General features: G+C 39.5%; 1 protein-coding gene across 1 annotated transcript in view; it reads left to right on the top strand.

The window, feature by feature from the left end:
• The window catches only part of LOC124595659 (zinc finger protein DZIP1), a 282,685-nt gene that overhangs the window by 119,169 nt on the left and 140,778 nt on the right, over positions 1–22,738 (top strand). Inside the window, exons 9-10 of the mRNA XM_047134501.1 lie at positions 5,272–5,549; positions 16,206–16,383. Of these exons, the coding sequence (XP_046990457.1) occupies positions 5,272–5,549; positions 16,206–16,383 (456 nt within the window). The remainder of the gene's footprint in view (positions 1–5,271; positions 5,550–16,205; positions 16,384–22,738) is intronic.

Raw genomic sequence — 22,738 nt, 5'->3', positions numbered from 1 at the left:
AATAGAACTTTGATTAATAAGTGAAATAGCTAATTCAAGCTTCATTTGAATAAGGCCCTGGATTCATTAAATAAAAACAATATCTCAAAGTTAATGCTTTAATACAGTTAATGAAGTCAATACAGTATGCCTAATACTTTCAGTCAAAAAGTATGTAAATAGCGGGTTTTAATTGGGTCTTACACCCTAAGAATATTTAAGTATTTGAAAATAACTAACACAGTTTTATAGTAACATAGTAATACAGTACTAAACTAGTACTAATATTTTAAAAATGAAAATTTAACATTTTGTGTGTATTTAATTCTCTATTTTATAAAGATTTTTAATATTGCTCTAAACGCCATTATTAGCGCTAGAGTGTCTTTAGAAAGATGCAAATGTTGACTGTCTGACTGGATTACTGAATATGAAGTCATTGATGACTGGTCGGATATCCAATTCATCCAAAACATCTCAGTGGGCATGAAGAATAGCCAAGTTGTTCAATCGCTTCTGTCCCATTGTTGACTGGAGACATGACTTCAGACATCTAAGGGCTCTAAATGACTGTTCTGTTGTTGCTGTCATGATTGGAACTACTTAGAGAAGCTTAATGCACTTCACATAACGTTTCTCTAACTGCAGGCTCTTGTGTAATGTACTTTTGTACATCACACACTTTTTTTAAGACCAGTTGTTTTTTATTAGTGATATCGGCTAATATATTCAAGTGTAAGTGCAGTCTCTCAATGTCTAGGTCATTTTTGAAAAACTCAGTTGATTTTTCCAAATTTGGTTCACCTCTGTTTACTAAAAGCAAGCACCCTTGTTCAACTGCAATGACCTGTGCGAGTCCAGTTGAAGCAAACCGCTCAGTAATGCAAGATTGCACTGTTTCACAAGCTTCAATGTAAATAGCTTTGTAGTTTGGGGTTTTGAAGGTGTGCGGTGAGCTGGCTTCGTTGCTTTCATACTTCTTTGGTATACTTTGATTCTGTGGAAGCGAAGGATCATCAACTTGTGAAGGTTTTCTTTTAAACACAATTCCCAAAAGTGTTCAACACTATCACGCCTTCCATTCAATATACAATTCAAGCCTTCATATATTTTTTCCAAATCAGCAACACTTAGATGAGGGCATTGAATTTTTTCATTGACATCCTCTACTGGGTTCATTGCATGCTCTGTTTTGTCATCGGCAGAAAATGTTCCAAAAAACTCTACAAGTTCTTCAAAGTTTTTCAATATTCTCAAGATACTAGAAGCTCGCATAGTCCATCGATTCGGGTAAAGGGGTCGTAGACCAGCTTGGTTGTTGGCGCTGTCATGGCGCATGCTTCTGAAAAGTCCCATCCTTTTGTTGGATTCGCTTTCAGTGTTTATTAAGTTCTTGGCTAAAGCTATAGTATTACTCATAGACATAAGATGGCGGAGACTGTCTAAAACTGCTGAGTCTAAATTGTGAGCAGTGCAGTGCACATATCGTGCTTTTGGTTGTATATCCAAAACTAACTTTTTTAGTCCTTTGAACTTACCTCTCATATTTGAGACACTGTCCTCATAAGTTATACATTGACAAATGAAGACGAGTAAAAAGTCTTTTAAAATACTAAACAGATTTTGTGATTCAGTGTTGGGGGTCTCGTATAAGCCAATAAATTCTTCATTGATGATTAAGGAATCATCGACAGTACGAATACAAAATGACACTTGTTCATGAATCGAAGAATCCCTTGTTTCGTCAACCATAATAAAAAAATGTTCAGTCTTCTTGATTGAAGCCAATACCTTTCTCAACACAGACTTTCCTATTAGATCATTGATCTCGTTTTGAATATCGTGGAACATCTACTTATACCCCGAACGCCCTAACCAATCTTTAAACTTAGGTATGTCATTCTTTCGGAGTTCCAACAATTGAAAAAATTTGAATTTACATCTTTGTGTCCTCTAATTGCTAGTCCTTGTCGGCATAGAAATTGCACGGTTGTAAAAATTGTCTCAAGAGCTAAACGGCCTTTCTTCATATCACTATCTAACTGTTAATTCAATTGGGAGGCCACACTTCGTTTGTGATAGAATTTAGTTTCAGAACACCTTCTTTAGGCGTAAACATATTTTCACGAAGACGGAATTTTTCCAAAGCCTTTTTGCAGTTAGAAAACAAATGCATCTACTTTTTTTGAAGGAAATTGTAATAGATTTTTAGCATTTGCCTCTGTGCAGGTTATGCAAAAAACTTTTTCGGTAGATGCTTCATATTCTAGCCATGTGTATTTGATCAACCAAGACTTCTGAAATGATCTTCCCTTATCAGATTGTCCAGATTTCGGCTGTGAATGGTTCTCGCCTGAAGATGACGAAGCAGTTGATGACGGAATAATTGTAGGAGGTTGACTTGCAGTATCATCAACTTCCAAGCGTGCATTTTTGGTAACAAATTTATCCATTGCAAACTTAATTCTCAATACACTAAGAGACTAAAGTAAATGAATAAAAATAGTCATATAAAATAGTCCACTAGACACTAAATTTGGAACACTAAACATATCTTCAGCATGAACTGAATGAAACTATCCACACTGAATGACTGTGACAGCAGGGTGAGCTTTATATTGCCGCGTCGTCGTAATCTCTCGAAGCATCAAGGTGACGTGAGGGGGAGGGTTCCAGGTGCTTCTGCTCCAGTCCTTTTGATGATGCTGTGGCTGCAGTGCTGGCGTGCCTGCGCCAGACTTTACCCGAAGGTTCACAAAAGGGGACAAATTCTAAGTTTTCCCACAGCACCGTAACACTGTCATGATTCGCACCACTCATTTTTAGTTAACTTGCTTACTACCATAATAATTATTTGTTTTAACTCATTACTGAATGTATTTTAAAAGGTAGCTATCGTCAAACAAGGAAAATAAAAAATTCCAACGTAATTTTGTGATTTTACTAAGCATAATATAACTAATAATTTTCTTAAATTATTGGAGGGCTCCATCACCTGAAATGAGTTTTTGAGGGGGCTCGAGCCCCCTCAGGCCCCATGGAGTTGTCACCTGTGATTCCCCCCTTGTTTGAGTAGGAAAGTCAGTGTTATGCCAATCTCACCCAATGCAGAGGCATCAAATGAATTTCAAACCTGACAGCAAATGCCAGGGTGCTTCATTGAAATGAAAGGGCCCAATGTAACCATCAGTGAGTTTTACTGGGGCAGAATGATAGATCCCCAGTAAATGGGTTTGGTATAATGTTACACTCTGACCGTACAGGGCATGCTACTATGGGCATGTAGAACCAGTTCGTAGAAGAAGACTGTATGAAGTGACAAATGGATAGTGGACCGTGTAATGTTACAGAGCCACTGGATGATCACTTTCTTGTCCACGTAGTAGTAACAGACCAAATAGCTTTTGCCACAGTGGTGGCTTGGCACTGGAGCACTGCAGTGGGGATGGATCAAACTATTGATTGTACAACTCCAGCTACCGCAGAATTGTGAAATTTTTGTCATTGCATAGGTTTCCATTGGTCAAACACACTTCTGACTGCAATTGGCATGTGAGTGCCATTGTTGGTGTATCTTGTGGCAAAATGTGATGCTCACTACAGTGATGGTTCATTTTGTGTTAAACACTATCATAATGACCATAATCTGCCACCCTACATTTCTGTGTGATACAGTAGACAAACTTGAAGTGTGATGTTTTGGTGTGCTAGTAGATAGAATATGTGATCTTGTCTCGTATGTATTGAAATCAGTGTGAATATGAACTATCACATTAATGAAGTTTTAGGTACTGCCCTCCCCTCTCCGTTTAGCAACTCTACATGCCACATTTGAACACAACAATGCCGAGTCACATGGGTGATGAGTGCAAGTCTTCTTCTAAGAAGGGTTCCACAAATTCTGGGTTGTTGGGTTTTCATGAATATCCCAAAATGTATCAAATTACTGTTTCTCTGGACCTTTTTTTTTTTTTTTTTATGATGCTCTAGGAGAAGGCTTACTGAACAGAATCGTGGCCAGTAATGAGATGTAGGTTTCAAATGCTAATGGAGAGACAAATGGGTGCTCAAATTTAGACGTCAAACTGCCTCGTAATAATAATAATAATAATAATAATAATAATAAAACCATGCCAAACCATGCCAGCCAGAAAGATTATTGCTTCAGTTTCTTGGTACACTAAAGGAATCTTGTTTGTAATTTTTATGGAATATTGAAGGTCAATCAATTCAGTAACTTCCTGCGAGATTTTTAGAAAACTGAGAAGAGCCATTCAAAACAAGCAATGCATCTTTTTGACTACCAGTGTCATGTTTTGTGTGCAGTGCTTAGTCACTTTTTGTGTGGCAAACAAAAGAATTTTTTAACTTCTAGACTATCACCTGGCCTTGTTCCTAAATGATTTCCACCTGTTCGAGCATATGCTAATGTTACTTTGTTACCAACTTTTTGCTCTGATAAAGAACTTCAAGATGATGTCACAAGCGGTCTGCAGTCACAGACAGCAGAAATTTATATAGAGGGAGCTTGTCAACTTCAAAGAGATATGATAAATATTAAAATTTGATTGATATGTAAAGAGGTAATATGAAGCTGTAGTTTTAATATTTTTCTAATAAATTAGCTTTAAATTCCAGTATCTTATAAATAGCCTAATGGAGGCTTGTTATCAAATTGCTCTCATGTAGGGTACTTACAGTTGGTTTCATATTTACTGAAGAAGACTTGGCAATGACAAGTTGTAGTTGAACATTCTTAAGTTAGGTTTTTGCTTTCTGTGGTGATCATAGAACTATTAAAATGAAATTTTGTATCTCTTATAATGTTGTTATCATTTCCTAACAGCTGGTGCACAGAAGCTAATACTGATTAGTTACAGTCAAGTGTATTAAATGAACTCCTCCTTACACAGACAACTCTGTGTGAATAATTAGTTGATTTGACAGAACATTATGCAAGACATCATTGTTACAGAATTTATAGATCAGGCAAGATAGTAATATTTCATGTAGAATTCATCAAGTTTGACACACACACACACACACACACACACACACACACACACACACACAGTGTTCTCTTGTAACAGATATTCTATGTAATCATTCAAAATGTATTAATATGTGTCTTGTATAGATCATATATGTTGTGCTTTATTTTAGAAAGCCATATAGTTACATGCAGATTAAGTTTAAAATATGATCTACACCTAAACAGAAATGTGCTGTCTTTTGTTTCGTAGTAACACTGTATACATTCAACAGCTTCATTTTCTTCCCTACACATCCCAGGTTAAGGGGAAGGATCAAGATAACAAATTGAATGCATCCCCTGTGGCAACAAAATTTAAGAAAAGGCATGAAATACATGAGAAAGAAAAGACAATAGAGGAATATGTAACAGAGAAAGATGGAGAACAAAAAAAGGAAGAGGTGGATGGTGATGAGGAGGAGGAGGAGGAGGAGGAAGAAGAAGAAGAAGAAGAAGAAGAAGAAGGTGATAACTCTGAAACATCTATTACCTCTGAATTGGTAAAGAAGGCAACAGATCCTGATGACCTTCAGCAGAAGTGAGTATCTGTGCATGCTTCAGCCCATCCAAGGTAAAACACTGTGAAATTCCAATTTTCTCAAGCAAGTCCAAAAAGTTACCCTTTCTCCTTTTGCTGAGTTATTTAGCCCTGCTATCTTCATTCTTTTGGTTAAATAGTGTGTGTGTGTGTGTGTGTGTGTGTGTGTGTGTGTGTGTGTCTGACATGTGCTACATTATTAACTCCATAAGATTTCGATTTTTATAGAAGACATTCCATAAAAGCATGTAAGCAATGAAAAACATCACTAATTGATACCTCTTATGTCACCTTTTCTTGTAAGGGGTTTCGCAATGTCCTACTGTAATCTATCTGGAAAAATAGTCTGTACTAGTGATGCATTTATTGTTTCCATTTGGTGTAATGAATATCAGCTCTCTTTCAAAATGGATAAGTGCAAGGTAATACCCATAAATCAGAAAAATTGTGCAGGAGGGTCCTTATTAAATGATTAGCTGTAAGCTTCTGGAGTCGTTCACAAAATTAAATTCCTAGAGGCAATACAGCAAACCAACGTGCACAATCAACAAGCACAGCAAACCAAAATGGTTCTTTGAAAAATGTTTTACTTGGCGGTGAAATGTGTCAACTATCTAAAAGAGCTTCTTTTGCAATTTTAAACCTCCAGTAAAGACATATACAAGCAGCCACTTGAATAGAGGTGAGATTAATACTAGCAATTAAAGCACTGCAGGTACTGTATAACATGTCTAATGACTCGCAATGCCAACACAGTACTCCAAAGTTCAGAGCACCAGATCACCATAGAAACAGCTGTCCAACATTGCTACTGGACACCTCACACCCCACAGGATGTCTGCACATTGCAGCACGTCAAAATGAGGTGTCTTATTCAGCCTGCACTGCTTGCTCAGTTCCATCATCCACATCAGTCTCTTGTGACTGCCACATGGAGAGCTACTGTGAGCACCAAAGTCTTCCACGCCACTTCGTGTCCCACTCACCAACCTCCAACTCTATTCAACCCCACCTCTCGTCCAGAGCACTGCTTAGAAGCCTTTTCCTTGCCACAGAGCATGTCTGCTCCAGCTTTCCGCCATCGATGTTGATGGCGTCAATTGCGCCCACAGAGAAATCGATAGGGATGCATCACCACTGACAGCATTCTGTTTAAAACTTGTCCGTCTTGATATATGGAACACAGCAGATCAAATTGAATTTGGGATTATGCTGCTCATTCACCTGGCACTTTACTATCGTGGACATCAAAGAGGCAATTATAGCAGCGGATCTCTTGGAACATTACCACCTCTTGCTGAATGTAGCCAACATTCGCCTGGTTGACAGCATTACTGGACTGATGGCTGCAGGATTTCATCACAATGCAACTGTGCACAGTGCTAAACTGGTGCAGGTGTGTGATGAGGAGTACACCTCTCTGCCAAGACAATGCCCTAATTATTACAAACCTCCAGGTGCACTTGAGAAAGCTCTACACAATAGGTGCATCACATAGAAACCACAGATGGTCTGCCAGTGTCTTCCAGGCCTAGGTGTTTGCACCAAATTACATGGCCATTGCTAAAGCTGAATTCAACACAATGCTTAGAGAAGGAATAATCCAACCAACAATTAGCCCTTGGTCATCTGCTCTATACCTCACTCCATATGGTGATTTTTATATGCTCAACTCTAGAACTGTGCCCAGTTTCTATCCTGTGCTCTTGTTGCTAGACTACAATTACACATTACATGGAGCAACAATATTCAGAATTTTGGACTGCGCCAAAGCTTACACGCAGATTCCTGTGATGCAGAAAGACATCTTGAAAATGGCAATTATTACTCTGTTTTTAATATGTGAAAGCTTTTTAATTTATTTTGGTCACAGAATGCTGTTCAAACCTGGCAAAGATTTATCGATGCTGTCCTGCAAGGCCTGCCGTTTTGGTTTGCATACCTCAATGACTTCCATGTGTTTTCAGCCAACAAGGAGCAACATCACCAGCTCCTTAACAAAGTATTCAGTCATTTGGAACAGTATGGTGTGATGTTAAACATGGCCAAGTGCATGTTTGGACAATCCGAATTCATATTCCTAGGCCACCAGATATCATCTGCAGGCTCCCTACCATTAACTGAGAAAGTCGAAGCCATCCTGCAGATTCCAAGGATTTCAACAATTAAGGAATTATGCTGGTTCCTGGGGATGTTGAACTTTTACTGCCACCATCTACCACCTGCAGGAACCATTAAGTATGGCACTCACCAGCCCAAAGGTCAGAGACAGCACCCCACTGCAGTGGACAGAGGCAGTGTGCTCGCTTCCAATGTCTCAAAGCAAAGTTTGCCAAATGCAGCACTGCTTGTACACCTCTAACTTGACGCACCCTTGATCTTAGTAATCATTTCAAGCCATCAGTGTGGCTTTGTAGCAGTTGTTGGATGGTTCACGGCAACCGCTTGCACACTTCCCATATAAATTGCCACTGTTACAGCAGAAGTGGAGTGCCTACAACTGTGGACTCCTGGCTGTGTATGAGACAGTTAAATGCTTCGGCTCACAGACAGAAGAGAGAGAATTTATGATCTACATGGATCACAAACCTCCTAATCTACACCTTCAAGCAGAATAGCAAAACTGCTCCCCTCCATCATACAATCCTCTTGAGTTTATAAGCCAATTTAGTACAGACATTTAACACATTTCTAGCATTAATAATGTAGTGGCTGACTCTATCAAGCATCAGCAATGTTTCAAGACCTATCGATTTTCTGGAACAGGCCCAGGCTCAGCAGGACAACCAAGTGTCCGGACTTCCATCACCAATGTCACTTCAATGCTAAACTTACAACTTGTCAGCATTTCCGGCAAAGATGCCCAACAACATTGTGATGTTTTGCAAAGAAGATCATGCCCATTGCTGCCAGCCAGCAGACAGTCTCTGTAATTTGTCATCGGTGTATCTGATGGGTTTGGGATTCTGGATGTTTAGGAAGGATTCATCTAGATGGCCCATGAATAGGTTGGCATAGGATGGTGCTATGAGGTGCCCATAGCCGTACCCTGGATTTGTTTTTAGGTAATGCCTCCAAAGGATAAGTAATTTTGGGTGAGGCTATAATTGGTCATGGGGACTTGGAAGGAGGTTGTAGGTTTGGAAACTGTCAGGTGTTGGGAGGTGTAGTGTTCAATAGAGGTAAGACCATGGTCATAGGGATGTTAGTGTAAAGGAATCTGGTTCAGATTCATTGATGGCATCTTCATGATCTAGACCGATGGTGAGGGCATTCTATCCACATTCCTCCAGAACCTCATTACCTTCTCTTCCATTCCTATGCAACACAACAAGCCACCTTTCACGATGTCAACCTCCACCTTAAAGGTGGCTACATCAGTATCTCCATCAAACCTACCAACCATTAGCAAAACCTCCATTTTGACAGCTGCCACACGTCCCATTTGAAGAAGTCCCTTCTACACAGCCTAACCACCCGTGGCTGCTGCTTACGTATTGATGAGCAGTCCCTCTTTAAATATGCTGAGCGTCTCACTGAGACCTTCACAAAATGTAGCTCTCCCCCTCCCCCCCCCCCCCCCCCCCCTCCGCCAACCTTGTACAAAAACAGATCTCCCGTGCTGTATCCCTCCATCTACATCTACATCCATACTTCGCAAGCCACCCGACGGTGTGTGGCGGAGGGTACTTTGAGTACCTCTATCGGTTCTCCCTTCTATTCCAGTCTTGTATTGTTCGTGGAAAGAAAGATTGTCGGTAAGCCTCTGTGTGGGCTCTAATCTCTCTGAGTTTATCCTTATGGTCTCTTTGCGAGATATACGTAGGAGGGGGCAATATACTGCTTGACTCCTTGGTGAAGGTATGTTCTCGAAACTTCAACAAAAGCCCGTACCAAGCTACTGAGCGTCTCTCTTGCAGAGTCTCCCACTGGAATTTATCCACTATCTCCATAATGCTTTCGCAATTACTAAATGATCCTATAACAAAGTGTGCTATCTCTTCTATCAACCCCATCTGGTACGGAACCCACACCGGTGAGCAGTATTCAAGCAGTGGGCGAACAAGTGTACTGTAACCTACTTCCTTTGTTTTCGAATTGCATTTCCTTAGGATTCTTCCAATGAATCTCAGTCTGGCATCTGCTTTACTGACTGTTAATTTTATATGGTCATTCCATTTTAAATCACTCCTAATGCCTACTCCCAGATAATTTATGGAATTAACTGCTGTCAGTTACTGACCTGCTATATTGTAGCTGAATGATAAAGGATCTTTCTTTCTATGTATTCGCAGCACATTACACTTGTCTACATTGAGATTCAATTGCCATTCCCTGCACCATGGGTCAATTCGTTGCAGATCCTCCAGCATTTCAGTACAATTTTCCATTGTTATAACCTCATGATATACTACAGCATCATTTGGAAAAAGCCTCAGTGAACTTCTGATGTTATCCAGAAGGTCATTCATATATATTGTGAATAGCAACGGTCCTACGACACTTCCCTGCGTAACACCTGAAATCAGAATAGTATCTCCTAAATTTTACAGGCATTTTGAGGACCTCAGAGTTGCTTTGTGTAGGTGAAGAATGTTTTGTGAATATAGTAATGCTAAAAAAGACAAGTAAGTGGTCCCTTTTTATGTGGGAGTTATAAATGGCTATTGATGTTTCCAATTTGCAATTGGCAGCCTGAAAACACCAACTATTTATTTTGTGTTCAACATTCAGACTACTAAAATAAGTTTTAAACTAAACCAGAAACAACAAAGCACAAAAATATACTTTATTACATTACAAACATGGAATTTTGTTGCAAATCTTTGGTGCTGTCTGTAAGTATGTGAATGTCATTAAGACACCCACCAGGAAAACCATACACATCACAACTTAAAATATGGTGCTCGGTGTGTTCCATTCCACATTCATACTTGGCATCTATGGTAAGTGCCCACTCCATCATTAATTGTCTGCATCACCCAGATCCAGTTTGCAGTCTGTTCACCGCAGTCCACTGCCCCTGTGGCAGGTCGAAGTCTGGCACTTGCGCTGTTAGGTCAGTCACCAGGCTGCTGTTTTTCACGACTATCTGCTGCCATTTTTCTCTCCATGTAGTCTTTGCATCCTTGGGTGTTACTTCATACATCATGAAGGGTTTTTGGGATTTGAGATGGTCATTGGTGGGAATATTTTGTTGGATGGGTGTGTCTGATCGAGTCAGCTAACAGCTGAACTGCTGCTCATCTTCAGATGTGTGGAGATTCAATATGTACTAGGACTGGAAACCAGGGAAAGGGGATTGATCATACTGTTCCTGAGATTATCCTTGTGTTTTCATGGAATTGGATGTCAACGTTTATTGTGTGGATGCTCCTGGCCCATCCCTTACTGAGGCACAGTAGTCACAAACACTGTACACAAGAACCAGTGCTGAAGGGCATAATGCCACTGCTGAACTGCCCCAAGTTGTTCTGCTTGCTTTCCTGTTACATTATTTTTTGTTTTCATTTTCTGGGCTTCTTCTTCCAAGTGGTACTTGTGTGTTAGTATATGGTCCAGTTTTATTCCCAGGTATTTGGGGGTTCTCTCATGTCTAATGCTTGGCCCATTACATTTAGCTTTAGTTCTCTGTTTGCTTCCCTATTGTTTAGGTGCATCACGGTACTTACAGTTTTTGTTGGGCTGGAGATTAAATGCCACTCACTGTAGTATTTTGCAAGGGTTTTCATATCATGTTAACTAGTTCTCCTAATCTCTTGAAAAACATTGCTTGTGCAGCTACTGCAAAGTCATTGGCACATGCAAATACCTGTGAATTTAAAAATGGGATGTGAGATATTCTTCAAGAATTCGGGGAGCAATTCATCCACACCAGCTGCTTTCCAATTTTTGGTGCATTTTAGTGCATTTTCTATTTCTCTGCCTTATGTCACCGTATTCTCATCTTCACAGTTATTCATTGCTTCTTTCATGTTCTCCGCCATTATTTCCTTTTGTTTTGTAGTCACAGATATTTTTTAGGTCCGAAGTATGTTAGAACTAATATTGTTTGGAGTGACTTTGCCCATTCATCTGGGTTGGTGGGTGGCTTGTCCCAGCTTTCTTAGGAGTCGCCAACTTTTGTGGCTTGAGTTCTGTTATTCTATTTCAGTAGGGCTGTGCATTATTTAGTCCGGGAAGTAACTTATTTCTTATAGCATCATCGAGGTATGGACATTTGTGCTGATTTTAGTATCAGTTCACAAATCATATGTAGCTCTGCTGTTTTCCCAACAGTCTATGAAAACAGTTGCCAGTTGGCATCATCGAGGTATGGACATTTGTGCTGATTTTAGTATCAGTTCACAAATCATATGTAGTTCTGCTGTTTTCCCAGCAGTCTGTGAAAATAGTTGCCAGTTGGCTTTCCTGAGCTTTCACTTCTGAAGTGGTTTACTTCTTACAATGTGTAATTGTAGCCGTAGTTTTGAGTCTTGAGATGATTGCACATTTTGGGAATTGAGCTAAGACTTTTCTTGTGATTGGTTGAGCTATTGTGATTGGTTGAGCTATGCCGGATGTTGACTTTGTTATAAAGCACAGTTTGGGTGATGTTGTTGTGCCATAAGTCTTTGACGGGAAGGTTCATTTATCTTTGCCAGTGTATACTAAGTGGCAGTTGTTCAAGTCTGCACAGTCCATTAGTTTCAGGCCATCTTCGCTGCATGTTGCATAGGCCCATCTATCATGACGCGAGTTAAAGCCACCTATGTAGATGGTTGGTTTGTAGATAGCTATTCTATTTATTTTTACTCCAACTGCATGTTCATGTACTTGTGTTAGATTATCTGTCATATTTTCCAACCCATTTCTTACAAGTATGGCGATTCCAAATTTTTTGTGTTAATACAATTAACTACAGTGAATCCGTGTGCTTTCTGACTGTTAATATTTTGTAGGTATGTCTCGTGGAGAGCCAGTATGTCAACATCTTTGTCAGTAGCCAGTCTAGTGAGGATTTCTCCTTTGGGTCTGCTAAAACACTCGACATTAATCTGGGATGCCCACAGTTCATGTTTCAGATGAAAACTCAGCTGACAGGGGGCCTTCTTCCTTTTATCCCAAGTATTCTTCTTCTTGCTATTCTTACTACTCATCTGGTTATGCTACAAGGCAGCAATGCGTTTGGCCGTCGCGTTTGGGTGACAGTACATCAAGCTGACCTCCTCCGTGCTTGATCAGTCATCTCGCTTAATCCACTAGATGCCTACACACAGGATAGGCCACAGGAAAGCTGTCACCACCCACCCCAAAACACCAGCTAATAGCTTACATTACTGCAGTAACAAAAACATACACCTACAACATGTTAACTCTGCTATTGCTGCTAAAAATGAAAAGGGGGAAGTTGCTGTGGAAACATATGACTGGCTAAATCTCTTGAAGAATACTAACTCTAAGAAAGTGCCTCACATAACTAAATGTATCCACTTTGAATTGATTGGTAGCTACAAAGATAGTGTACATTGCAAAATAGACATTGATGGAAATGAATTTGTGCACCACATTTTTCATGAAGCAAGTGGATCTGTTGAGTTTCCTGGTGCAGTAATTATAAACAGGGATGACAAAACAATGAAAAGATTATCTTTTTAAAAACATCATGACCTATTGCAAAGAGGAATAAAAATATGTTGTATGTCCTGAAGTGGAAACAGAAACTGAACCAGAATCTCAAGTTAGTGAGAATGAGGATCCTGAGGAAGAATCTTACCAGCCAGATATTCCAGAAACAAACAGGAAGAGGCAAAAATAATGTTCATGAACGATCTTGAACCCCTTCAGACACAAGTATTTTAGAAGTAGAAAATCAACTCCTGTGGCCACTATAAAATATGCTCTATCAGTAATCAAAATTTTGTCAGAAAGATGACATAACACAAAGTAAAAATACCAATACTTTGCCTCTCCTCCCAAAATAAATAAATAAATATTAAAAACAAACATTAAAAAAATCTGTGCTGGGTATGCTAATTTTTCTCACTTTGAGGCCAATTTATTTGGTTTTAAGTTTTTGTACACTACAGTGTGCTATAGGTCTGAAAGGTTTAACCACTTAATATGTTGTTATAATTTAAAAAACTGTGTACCATTTTATAAAAGACATTTTAAGGGTAATATATGCAGAATTTGTATCTTAAATATGTCAAATTAAACAATGACAATATAGTGAAACTTTAAAATACATTATCTCAATACACCTATTTTCCATCATCAATATTCAACCAGTTATAATTCAATCAAATTTAGGGTCAGAGGTTTTTTTTCAGATTATTCAGAATTTAATCCTGAATGTAAAAATTACAATAGCGCAAAATCCAAAATTTTCGACAAGAGGTCCTTTATTCAAAACACTTATGGAAATGCAGCTGGGTGATATCGTCAACAACTGCTGATATTTCGACCCTGCCTTTTCAAGCAAGCAAGCACAGTGCAAGCAAATTTAATACCTCGGTTTTCACAGAAACTTCATAAAGGTAACGTACGCACGCACACACACACACACACACACACACACACACACACACACACTGTAAACACTAGTGCCATCACAAACCAAAGTGACATTATAATCAACGGTGTGTCACCATAAACTCGGTCCCTCTGTTATTTGACAAGTGAGAAAACAGGATTCCATGCAGAATTTAAACAAAAACCAACGTCTGTTATATTCCGTAGGATGACCAGTGCCAAGACAATGTTCTGCAATGGCAGATTTGCTCAGCTGTTGTAAGCATGTGCGTTACTTATGCTCAATATGCCAGTCCTACACAGTCCTGATAGTCTGGCCAATATATGACATGCCACAACTGAAAAACAACCAGTTCTGTTTGAAATGCTCCCTGCGTGAGGCAAAAGGCTGTAGACTTTGTTGCCACCTCGGTATTATCGTTACTCACCTGGTGCACAGTTGGTCGAAAGGGCAGCACATGACTAATATGTCTTTCACTATAATCATTCTGATGAAAGGTGACTTCAAAATAGGCTGGGTCAGCTGACAAACTCGCAGGGTCTGAGTGACATGAGCCCTCTGAACCTAGGTATGAAGTACCTCTTCATGTTGAGCCAGGTGGTGACAACTGTCAGCCTGCAAATACAACATGCCATCCACCTTCCTTCTGACCAACACATCAAGGAAGGGAAGAAAGCTGTCCCTTTCCACCTTCATTGTAAAACAAATATTCAGGTGGATTAAATTCAGGTGTTCTAAAAAGTTATTCAAATTCTCACTACCACTTTTCGTCATTATGGTTATAGTGAAAAACAGGTCAGACATGCGTTGTGCTATGCAGTGGGTGAGTGATGATAATACCAAAGTAGCACCAAAGTTTATAGCCATCTTGCCTTACGCAGGGAACATTTCAAGCAGGACTGGTTGTATTTTGTGCAAATATAATGTGAAGTGTGTTTCTCGACCACCATCTAAGATCAGGGTCCTTTTAGGTTCCTTAAAGGATGATCTTGGTTTGCGTAAGGTGAGTGTCTATTGTATTCCTTGCAGTTGTGGCTTGGCATATATTGGCCAGACTATTAGGACTGTGGCAGACTGGTATACTGAGCATAAGCAACACACATGCTTACATCAACCGAGCTAATCTGCCTTTGCAGAACATTGTCTTGGCACTGGTCATCCTATGGAATGTAACAACATCGAGATTCTGGCCTGCACTTCCAGCTGTTGGGATAGTGTTATTAAGGAAGATGGTGGAATTAAATTAGCAAGTAACTTTACAAATATAGATGGTGGTTTTTCTTTAGATTCTGCATGGAATCCTGCTCTTTCGCGTGTCAAAAAACAGAGCGACAGAGTTTATGCTACCTCACCCTTTGATTTTTTGATTTCAATGTTGATAGTTTCTGACATAATTGTTTTTGGTTGTTGATGGTGGCAGCGTTTACATTGTGTGTGTGTGTGTGTGTGTGTGTGTGTGTGTGTGTGTGTGTGTGCGTGCGTGCGTGCATGCGTGTGTATTCTTTACAGAGTTTCTGTGAAAACTGATGTATTAAATTCTGTTGCACAGTCCATACTTGCTGCAATTTTGCCTTCAAAATATCAGCATTTGTTGAAGAAGTCACCTGGCTGCATTTCTGTAAGTTGTTTGAACATTGTTTGAACAGTGTATATGCTGGGAGACACTAAGGTCTCACAAGAGGTCCCTTTTCACTTTCTGGCTCACAATTCCATAAATGTGATAGTGGTTTCCAGTCTTTCTGGTACTTTGAAAACCCTGGGTAAATGTCGTTAGACTTAATTATGTACGTATAATTACAGCAGACATTTAACTTTGTTTTGATGAATTATAACATGATAGTGTTCTAACGAAGATGTGAAGCAATGAATATCAAATTAATGTAAGAAGACTGAAAGATCGTTTCAGTAGAGTCCTAAATGCATAGTTATGGTTGATAACAGATACAGTTTGTGGAACTCGTTTTCATGTGCATTAAAAATTGCATAAAATTTTATTTGCTATTTGTAGCTGGTCTTTCCCTGTACCTGTCATGTGTATTGATTTTTTAATCTGACAAGAGCTCTTAATCTGAATGAAAACAGTTGATAATTTTTTTGCTACTTGCTTGATTGTAATGTAATTTTGTCATTTGCTAACACAGGAGAAAGTTTCATACTACAAGCAAACAATTGCAAGCTGACCTGCGTAAAGAACTGCAGCTAATTCTAGATCGTCGGCTACGGGAAATGGGTGTTGATCCAGACTGGTCTCATTTACCCCGAGCTTCTTTGCAGCACAAGATGACAACTCTGAAACATCATCAACATATTGCTGCTAAGGTATATCATTCTATAAGTATAGATTGACTTTTATGGGCCTCAACTTAAAAGATTCATTTTTGTTAAATACGAAAAGGAACAAAGGAAGTCATGAAGAAGTAACATCATACAGGCCCATTTAGGTTAATCTGCCTTGAAGAGGGAAACAGTAGTGAGCTTCACTACCATTTCCAGCTGTGGACTGTTACAGAGACATAAAAACATACAAATTTAAAAAAAATTTAAATATAAATATTGAGCACAAATAAATTTATATAAAACGTATTGACCATTATATTGTGAATGATTAGATGATGAATTGCTTCCATACTTCTTTATTCACTATAATCATCATCATCAAAAGCAACCAAATAATCAACTGCCCCCTGCATTAGATTTTTCTGTCGACTTGTATTTCTTCTGCATCGGACTAGTGACCACCAGTGGTACAAGCCATAGTGGGTGGCAACACCGAACTACACAGCTGTCAGAGTGTCCTTATGAACCATGCTTAAACTGATAGTATGATTTGCAACAAGGCATCATGGGAGTCACATCACTCTCTTATACATATGTCGAAATTAAAACTGGTCTTCCTCAAATGTTAGTTTGAGTACCACAGTTTGTTACTAGCCATGTAAGGTGGTGTACCCTTTCTTTCCTTTGACCTGAGATTTATAATTAATTAAATGCATCACTTAAGAAGTTTACCCCAGGGAAGGAGGTTGTGGTGAAGGTGATGGTACTGGTGGCACCGGCTGTGATGATGGCGGCAGCTGCAGCGGAGGCATGGCAGCGACACCACAGGAGCTGGGCGACTGCCATGGCCCCTGGCAACTGAAGGGGGCACCCACAACAGAGGGGACAGTTTTGAAAATGTCAGCAGCAGTAGTGGAGATGGCGAGGGCACTAATCACTATGTGGAAGACTCTTGGGCAGACGGAGGATGTGGGAGCAGCGGAGGCACACCTGGTATGCAGCCACCCTTGCGAGGTCATAGCTGGTTGACACGTCACGACACTCTCCGCTCAGCCATGTGGATGATGCCCAAACAGCTGTGCCAAACAAGAAACATCGCGGTGCCAGTGCTGATGGACAGTGGTAGCAGATGCAGCAGAGTCTGGGGCTGATGACTGTGCAACAACCCTGCTGAACACTTTTCACCAACAGGGGTGAACCTATAAGAACTGAGGAACCGATGAAGAGCTGCTTCTGGTGACACAACCAAAACGTATTTTTTGCTCCAAGTCTTAACACTTTGTCGTTCACATGTCTCAAACAAATTTATCTGCTGGCATCAGAAGATCTAATTCAGATTACTTGGCTTGTTGTCAGCCATTCTTGACATAATCAGGAGATGGAAATGTCGTGTGGCTAGGGCCTCCCCTCGGGTAGACCGTTCGCTTGGTGCAGGGCTTTCGATTTGATGCCACTTCGGCGACCTGCGCGTCGGTGGGGATGAAATGATGATGATTAAGACAACACAACACCCAGTCCCTGAGCGGAGAAAATCTCCAACCCAGCCGGGAATCGAACCCGGGCCCTTAGGATTGACAGTCTGTCACGCTGACCACTCAGCTACCGGGGCGGACATCAGGAGATTATAAATTGTTAAGTTTTACTAATCTCATCATTAGTTCTCATAAGTTCTCAATCCTGTTCCCCTACTTTCATGAAATTTCGAAGATATACATATGTAATCATGGGTGGCTGGAATTTGATAGTAGGAAAAGGAAGAGAAAGAGACGTAGTAGGTGAAAATGGAATGGGGGTAAGAAATGAAAGAGGGAGCCACCTGGTAGAATTTTGCACAGAGCATAACTTAATCATAGCTAACACTTGGTTCAAGAATCATAAAATAAGGTTGTATACATGGAAGAGGCTTGGAGATACTCGAAGGTTTCAGATAGATTATATAATGGTAAGACAGAGTTTTAGAAACCACATTTTAAATTCTAAGACATTTCCAGGGGCAGATGTGGACTCTGACCACAATCTATTGGTTATGAACTGTAGATTAAAACTGAAGAAACTGCAAAAAGGTGGGAGTTTAAAGAGATGGGACCTGGATAAACTGAAAGAACCGGAGGTTGTAGAGAGTTTCAGGGAGAACATTAGGGAACGATTGACAGGAATGGGGGAAAGAAATACAGCTTTGAAGGATGAAATAGTCAAGGCAGCAGAGGATCAAGGACGTAAAAAGATGAGGGCTAGTAGAAATCCTTGGGTAACAGAAGATATACTGAATTTAATTGATGAAAGGAGAAAATATAAAAATGCAGCAAATGAAGCAGGCAAAAAGGAATACAAATGTCTCGACAGGTAAGTGCAAAATGGCTAAGTGGGGGTGGCTAGAGGACTAATGTAAGGATGTAGAGGCATATATCACTAGGGGGTAAGATAGATACTGCCTACAGGAAAATTAAAGAGACTTTTGGAGAAAAGAGACTACTTATATGAATATCAAGAGCTCAGATGGAAACCCAGTTCTAAGCAAAGAAGGGAAAGCAGAAAAATTGGAAGCAGTATATAGAGGGTCTGTACAAGGGTGATGTACTTGAGGACAATATTATGGAAATGGAAGAGGATGTAGGTGAAGATGAAATGCGAGATATGATACTGCATGAAGAGTTTGACAGAGCACTGGAAGACCTAAGCCAAAACAAGGCCTCTCGAGTAGACAACATTTCATTAGAACTACTGATAGCCTTGGGAAAGCCAGCCCTGACAAAACTCTACCATATGGTGAGCAAGATGTACGAGACAGGCGAAATACCCTCAGACTTCAAGAAGAATATAATAATTACAATCCCAAAGAAAGCAGGTGTTGACAGATGTGAAAATTACCAAACTGTCAGTTTAATAAGCCACAGCTGCAAAATACTAGCACGAATTCTTTACAGATGAATGGAAAAACTGACAGAAGCTGACCTTGGGGAAGATCAGTTTGGATTCCGTAGAAATGTTGTAAAACGTGAGGCCCTGCTGACCCTATGACTTATCTTAAAAAAATAGATTAAGGAAAGGCAATCTTACGTTTCTAGCATTTGTAGACTTAGAGAAAGCTTTTGACAATGTTGACTGGAATACTCTCTTTCAAATTCTGAAGATGGCAGGGGTATAATATGGGAACAAAAGGCTATTTACAATTTGTACAGAAACCAGATGGCAGTTATAAGAGTCGAGGGGCATGAAAGGGAAGCAGTGGTCGGGAAGGGAGTGAGACAGGGTTGTAGCCTATCCCCGATGTTACTCAATCTTTATATTGAGCAAGCAGTAAAGGAAACAAAAGAAAAATTCTGAGTAGGAATTAAAATCCATGGAGAAGAAATAAAAACTTTGAGGTTCGCCGATGACATTGTAATTCTGTCAGAGACAGCAAAGGACTTGGAAGAGCAGCTGAACGGAATGAACAGTGTCTTGAAAGGAGGATATAAGATGAACACCAACAAAAGCAAAATGAGGATAATGGAATGTAATCGAATTAAATCAGGTGATGCTTAGGGTATTAGATTAGGAAATGAGACGCTTAAAGTAGTAAATGAGTTTCGCTATTTGGGGAGCAAAATAACTGATGATGGTCGAAGTAGAGAGGATAAAAAATGTAGACTGGCAATGACAAGGAAATCGTTTCTGAAGAAGAGAAATTTGTTAACACTGGGTATAGATTTAAGTGTCAGCAAGTCATTTCTGAAAGTATTTGTATGGAATGTAGCAATGTATGGAAGTGAAACGTGGACGATAAATAGTTTGGACAACAAGAGACTTGGACAACAAGAGACTAGAAGCTTTCGAAATGTGGTACTACAGAAGAATGCTGAAGATTAGATGGGTAGATCACATAACTAATGAGGAGGTACTGAATAGAATTAGGGAGAAGAGAAATTTGTGGCACAACTTGACTAGAAGAAGGGATTGGTTGGTAGGACATGTTCTGAGGCATCAAGGGATGACCAATTTAGTATTGGAGGGCAGTGTGGAGGGTAAAAATCGTAGAGGGAGACCAAGAGATGAATACACTAAGCAGATTCAGAGGGATGTAGGCTGCAGTAGGTACTGGGAGATGAAGACGCTTGCACAGGGTAGAGTAGCTTGGAGAGCTGCATCAAACCAGTCTCTGGACTGAAGACCACCACCACCACCACAACAACAACAACATATATAAATAAATACAAAATTTGTTTCTTTCATATCTTTGTTGATTTCCATTGTCTTTGGTACTTAGTATTTTGTTTCATATAATATGCAGCAAAAGTCTCCAAGATGTAATGCAACTCCACAAGACTTGCACATTAAGTTTGTTGTTCTTATTTTTTTGTATTTGGAACATAAATGGCAGTTTCTTTGTTTTCGTTTTGGAAATAAGTATTAGTTGGTGTTGGTTTATGTGGCTGGAAAGTCTGTCAACTGGATCATGATGAGACGTACACAATGTAGTGGCAACCTCAAAGTTTTGCTCAGATGCAGGTACATGGTGTTTTATCCACGAATCGGACACTTTTAATAAAAAATCATGAAATTGGAGAGACTCTTGTGTTGTGTATTGAAATACTGACATGTACAGAATGCATTAAATAATGAACAAGTAAAGAGTTACATGCAAACCTTTTTTGACCATTTTATAGTTTTTCTGTATATGGGGTAACAACTCAAATATTGGTTTGCCTGAACCACTCCTTCATGTATTTGTTGTAGTCAAATACACTTTCAGGTTTTTTTATTGTGTAATTGGTTTTTCTACATTTTATTTGAGTGTCAGTCAAAGTGGCATTATGTTTTGTAGAGATCATTTGTATCATTTTAGTTTTCAAAGCTCTCCATACCCGTGGAAGTACTTCACCTTTCCATTGATGACAATCTGCACACACATTGACTTTTGTGCGCTTTAATTTTTTCGGAAATCTTGTATTTTTTCATATCGTTCCATAAATTCAAATTTTCTTTTCAAGTAACTTCTCTGCAAGTTCTACGCTGTTATAATAATTATCCATGTAGAGGTGATGCCACTTTCGATAAGAAGGTGTCAATAATTCCACCACTGTTTTTGCTAAAGGCTGTCCAGCACCGGAATATATTTTCAATGAGGAGATGTACCCCATTCTCGAATCACACAGCATCCGAATGAGTATGCCATATTTTGTAATTTTTGACAGATTGTAAACTTTAAAATTTAATCGTCCACGCCACGGTAACATTCCTTCATCAGTGTTTTGACTTAGATTAAAAGTTCTTTAAACTTTTTGGAAAAATAATCAGTTACAAATTGCACTTTGAAAAGCCAGTCGGCATTATCCCGTTTATTGTTGTTGTTGGAAAAATGTAAAAAGTGATAATATTTGTCTGTATCGGATATGGGACATCGTTTTGCAAAATATCAGTGTGTCTATCAATGAATTCATTGACCAATAATCATCGATCCTTGCTTTTTTTACAGTTCCAATAAGGATAGCAAGCCCAAACCATTTTCTAAGTTCGGGTCCCGTAACATCGACAAATTTGACATTTTTTAAATCCAGTTTCCTTATATTGCAATTTTGACTGTAGTACTTGTTGGTTTCGTTGCTAATATATTCAGATAGATTGTTCCTAATGTATAATTCTACAATATCCTCTACACTCTATGTATCTTTGGGAAATATGTTTGGACCCGGAGATCCTTCAAATTCATTATTGGTCCTCGGTAAATCAAAGTCCGACCACTGTGTATTGTCTTCTTCGTCCAATTCATCCAAATCAGTTGCCAACCGTGGCGTTCACCAAATTCTTCTTCGATGTATTTCACTATCTTGTGATGATTTTGCTTCACTTTCATTTTTTCTGTATCCAGTCTTTTCTTCCCAATCGGCCAAGTCGTCCGGAACTTCAGACAAGATGCTCACGCATTCGTCGTAAATAATCATATCGTCTCTTTCGTCTGCCATGATGAAAGGCCACAAGTACTTATAGAAGCAAAAAACTTGATGACGTGTGTAACTTACTGTTACCTAAACAAAACACCAACAGAATGCAAAAGATACAAAAGTGTTGTCGCCGGCCACTGTGCAATACTGTGTTCATGACACCACTGTGGTGTCGCCGGCCACTGAGCGATACTATGCACATGACACCACTGTGGTGTCACCAGCTCTTGACCTCTATTTTGCGCACGACACCTCTATGGTGTCACCGGCCACTGAGCAATACCATCCACACGACTCCACTGTGGTGTCGCCGGATGGCATAGTGTTAAATGTTCGCACTAGTCATTTTGCATCCCTGTTTGTTGAGGGCGGAAAGGAGGAACCATGGCATGACGAACACAATTTTTTTTTTTAATTTTTTTTTTTTTTTTTTACAAAAAACTTCAAATTTGTGAAATATGAACTAGGAGCAATTG

The sequence above is a fragment of the Schistocerca americana genome, chromosome 2 (assembly GCF_021461395.2).
Source record: "Schistocerca americana isolate TAMUIC-IGC-003095 chromosome 2, iqSchAmer2.1, whole genome shotgun sequence".
NCBI lineage: Eukaryota > Metazoa > Arthropoda > Insecta > Orthoptera > Acrididae > Schistocerca > Schistocerca americana.
Note: the sequence above shows the minus strand (reverse complement) of the source record. Positions and strands in the feature narration are given on the sequence as shown.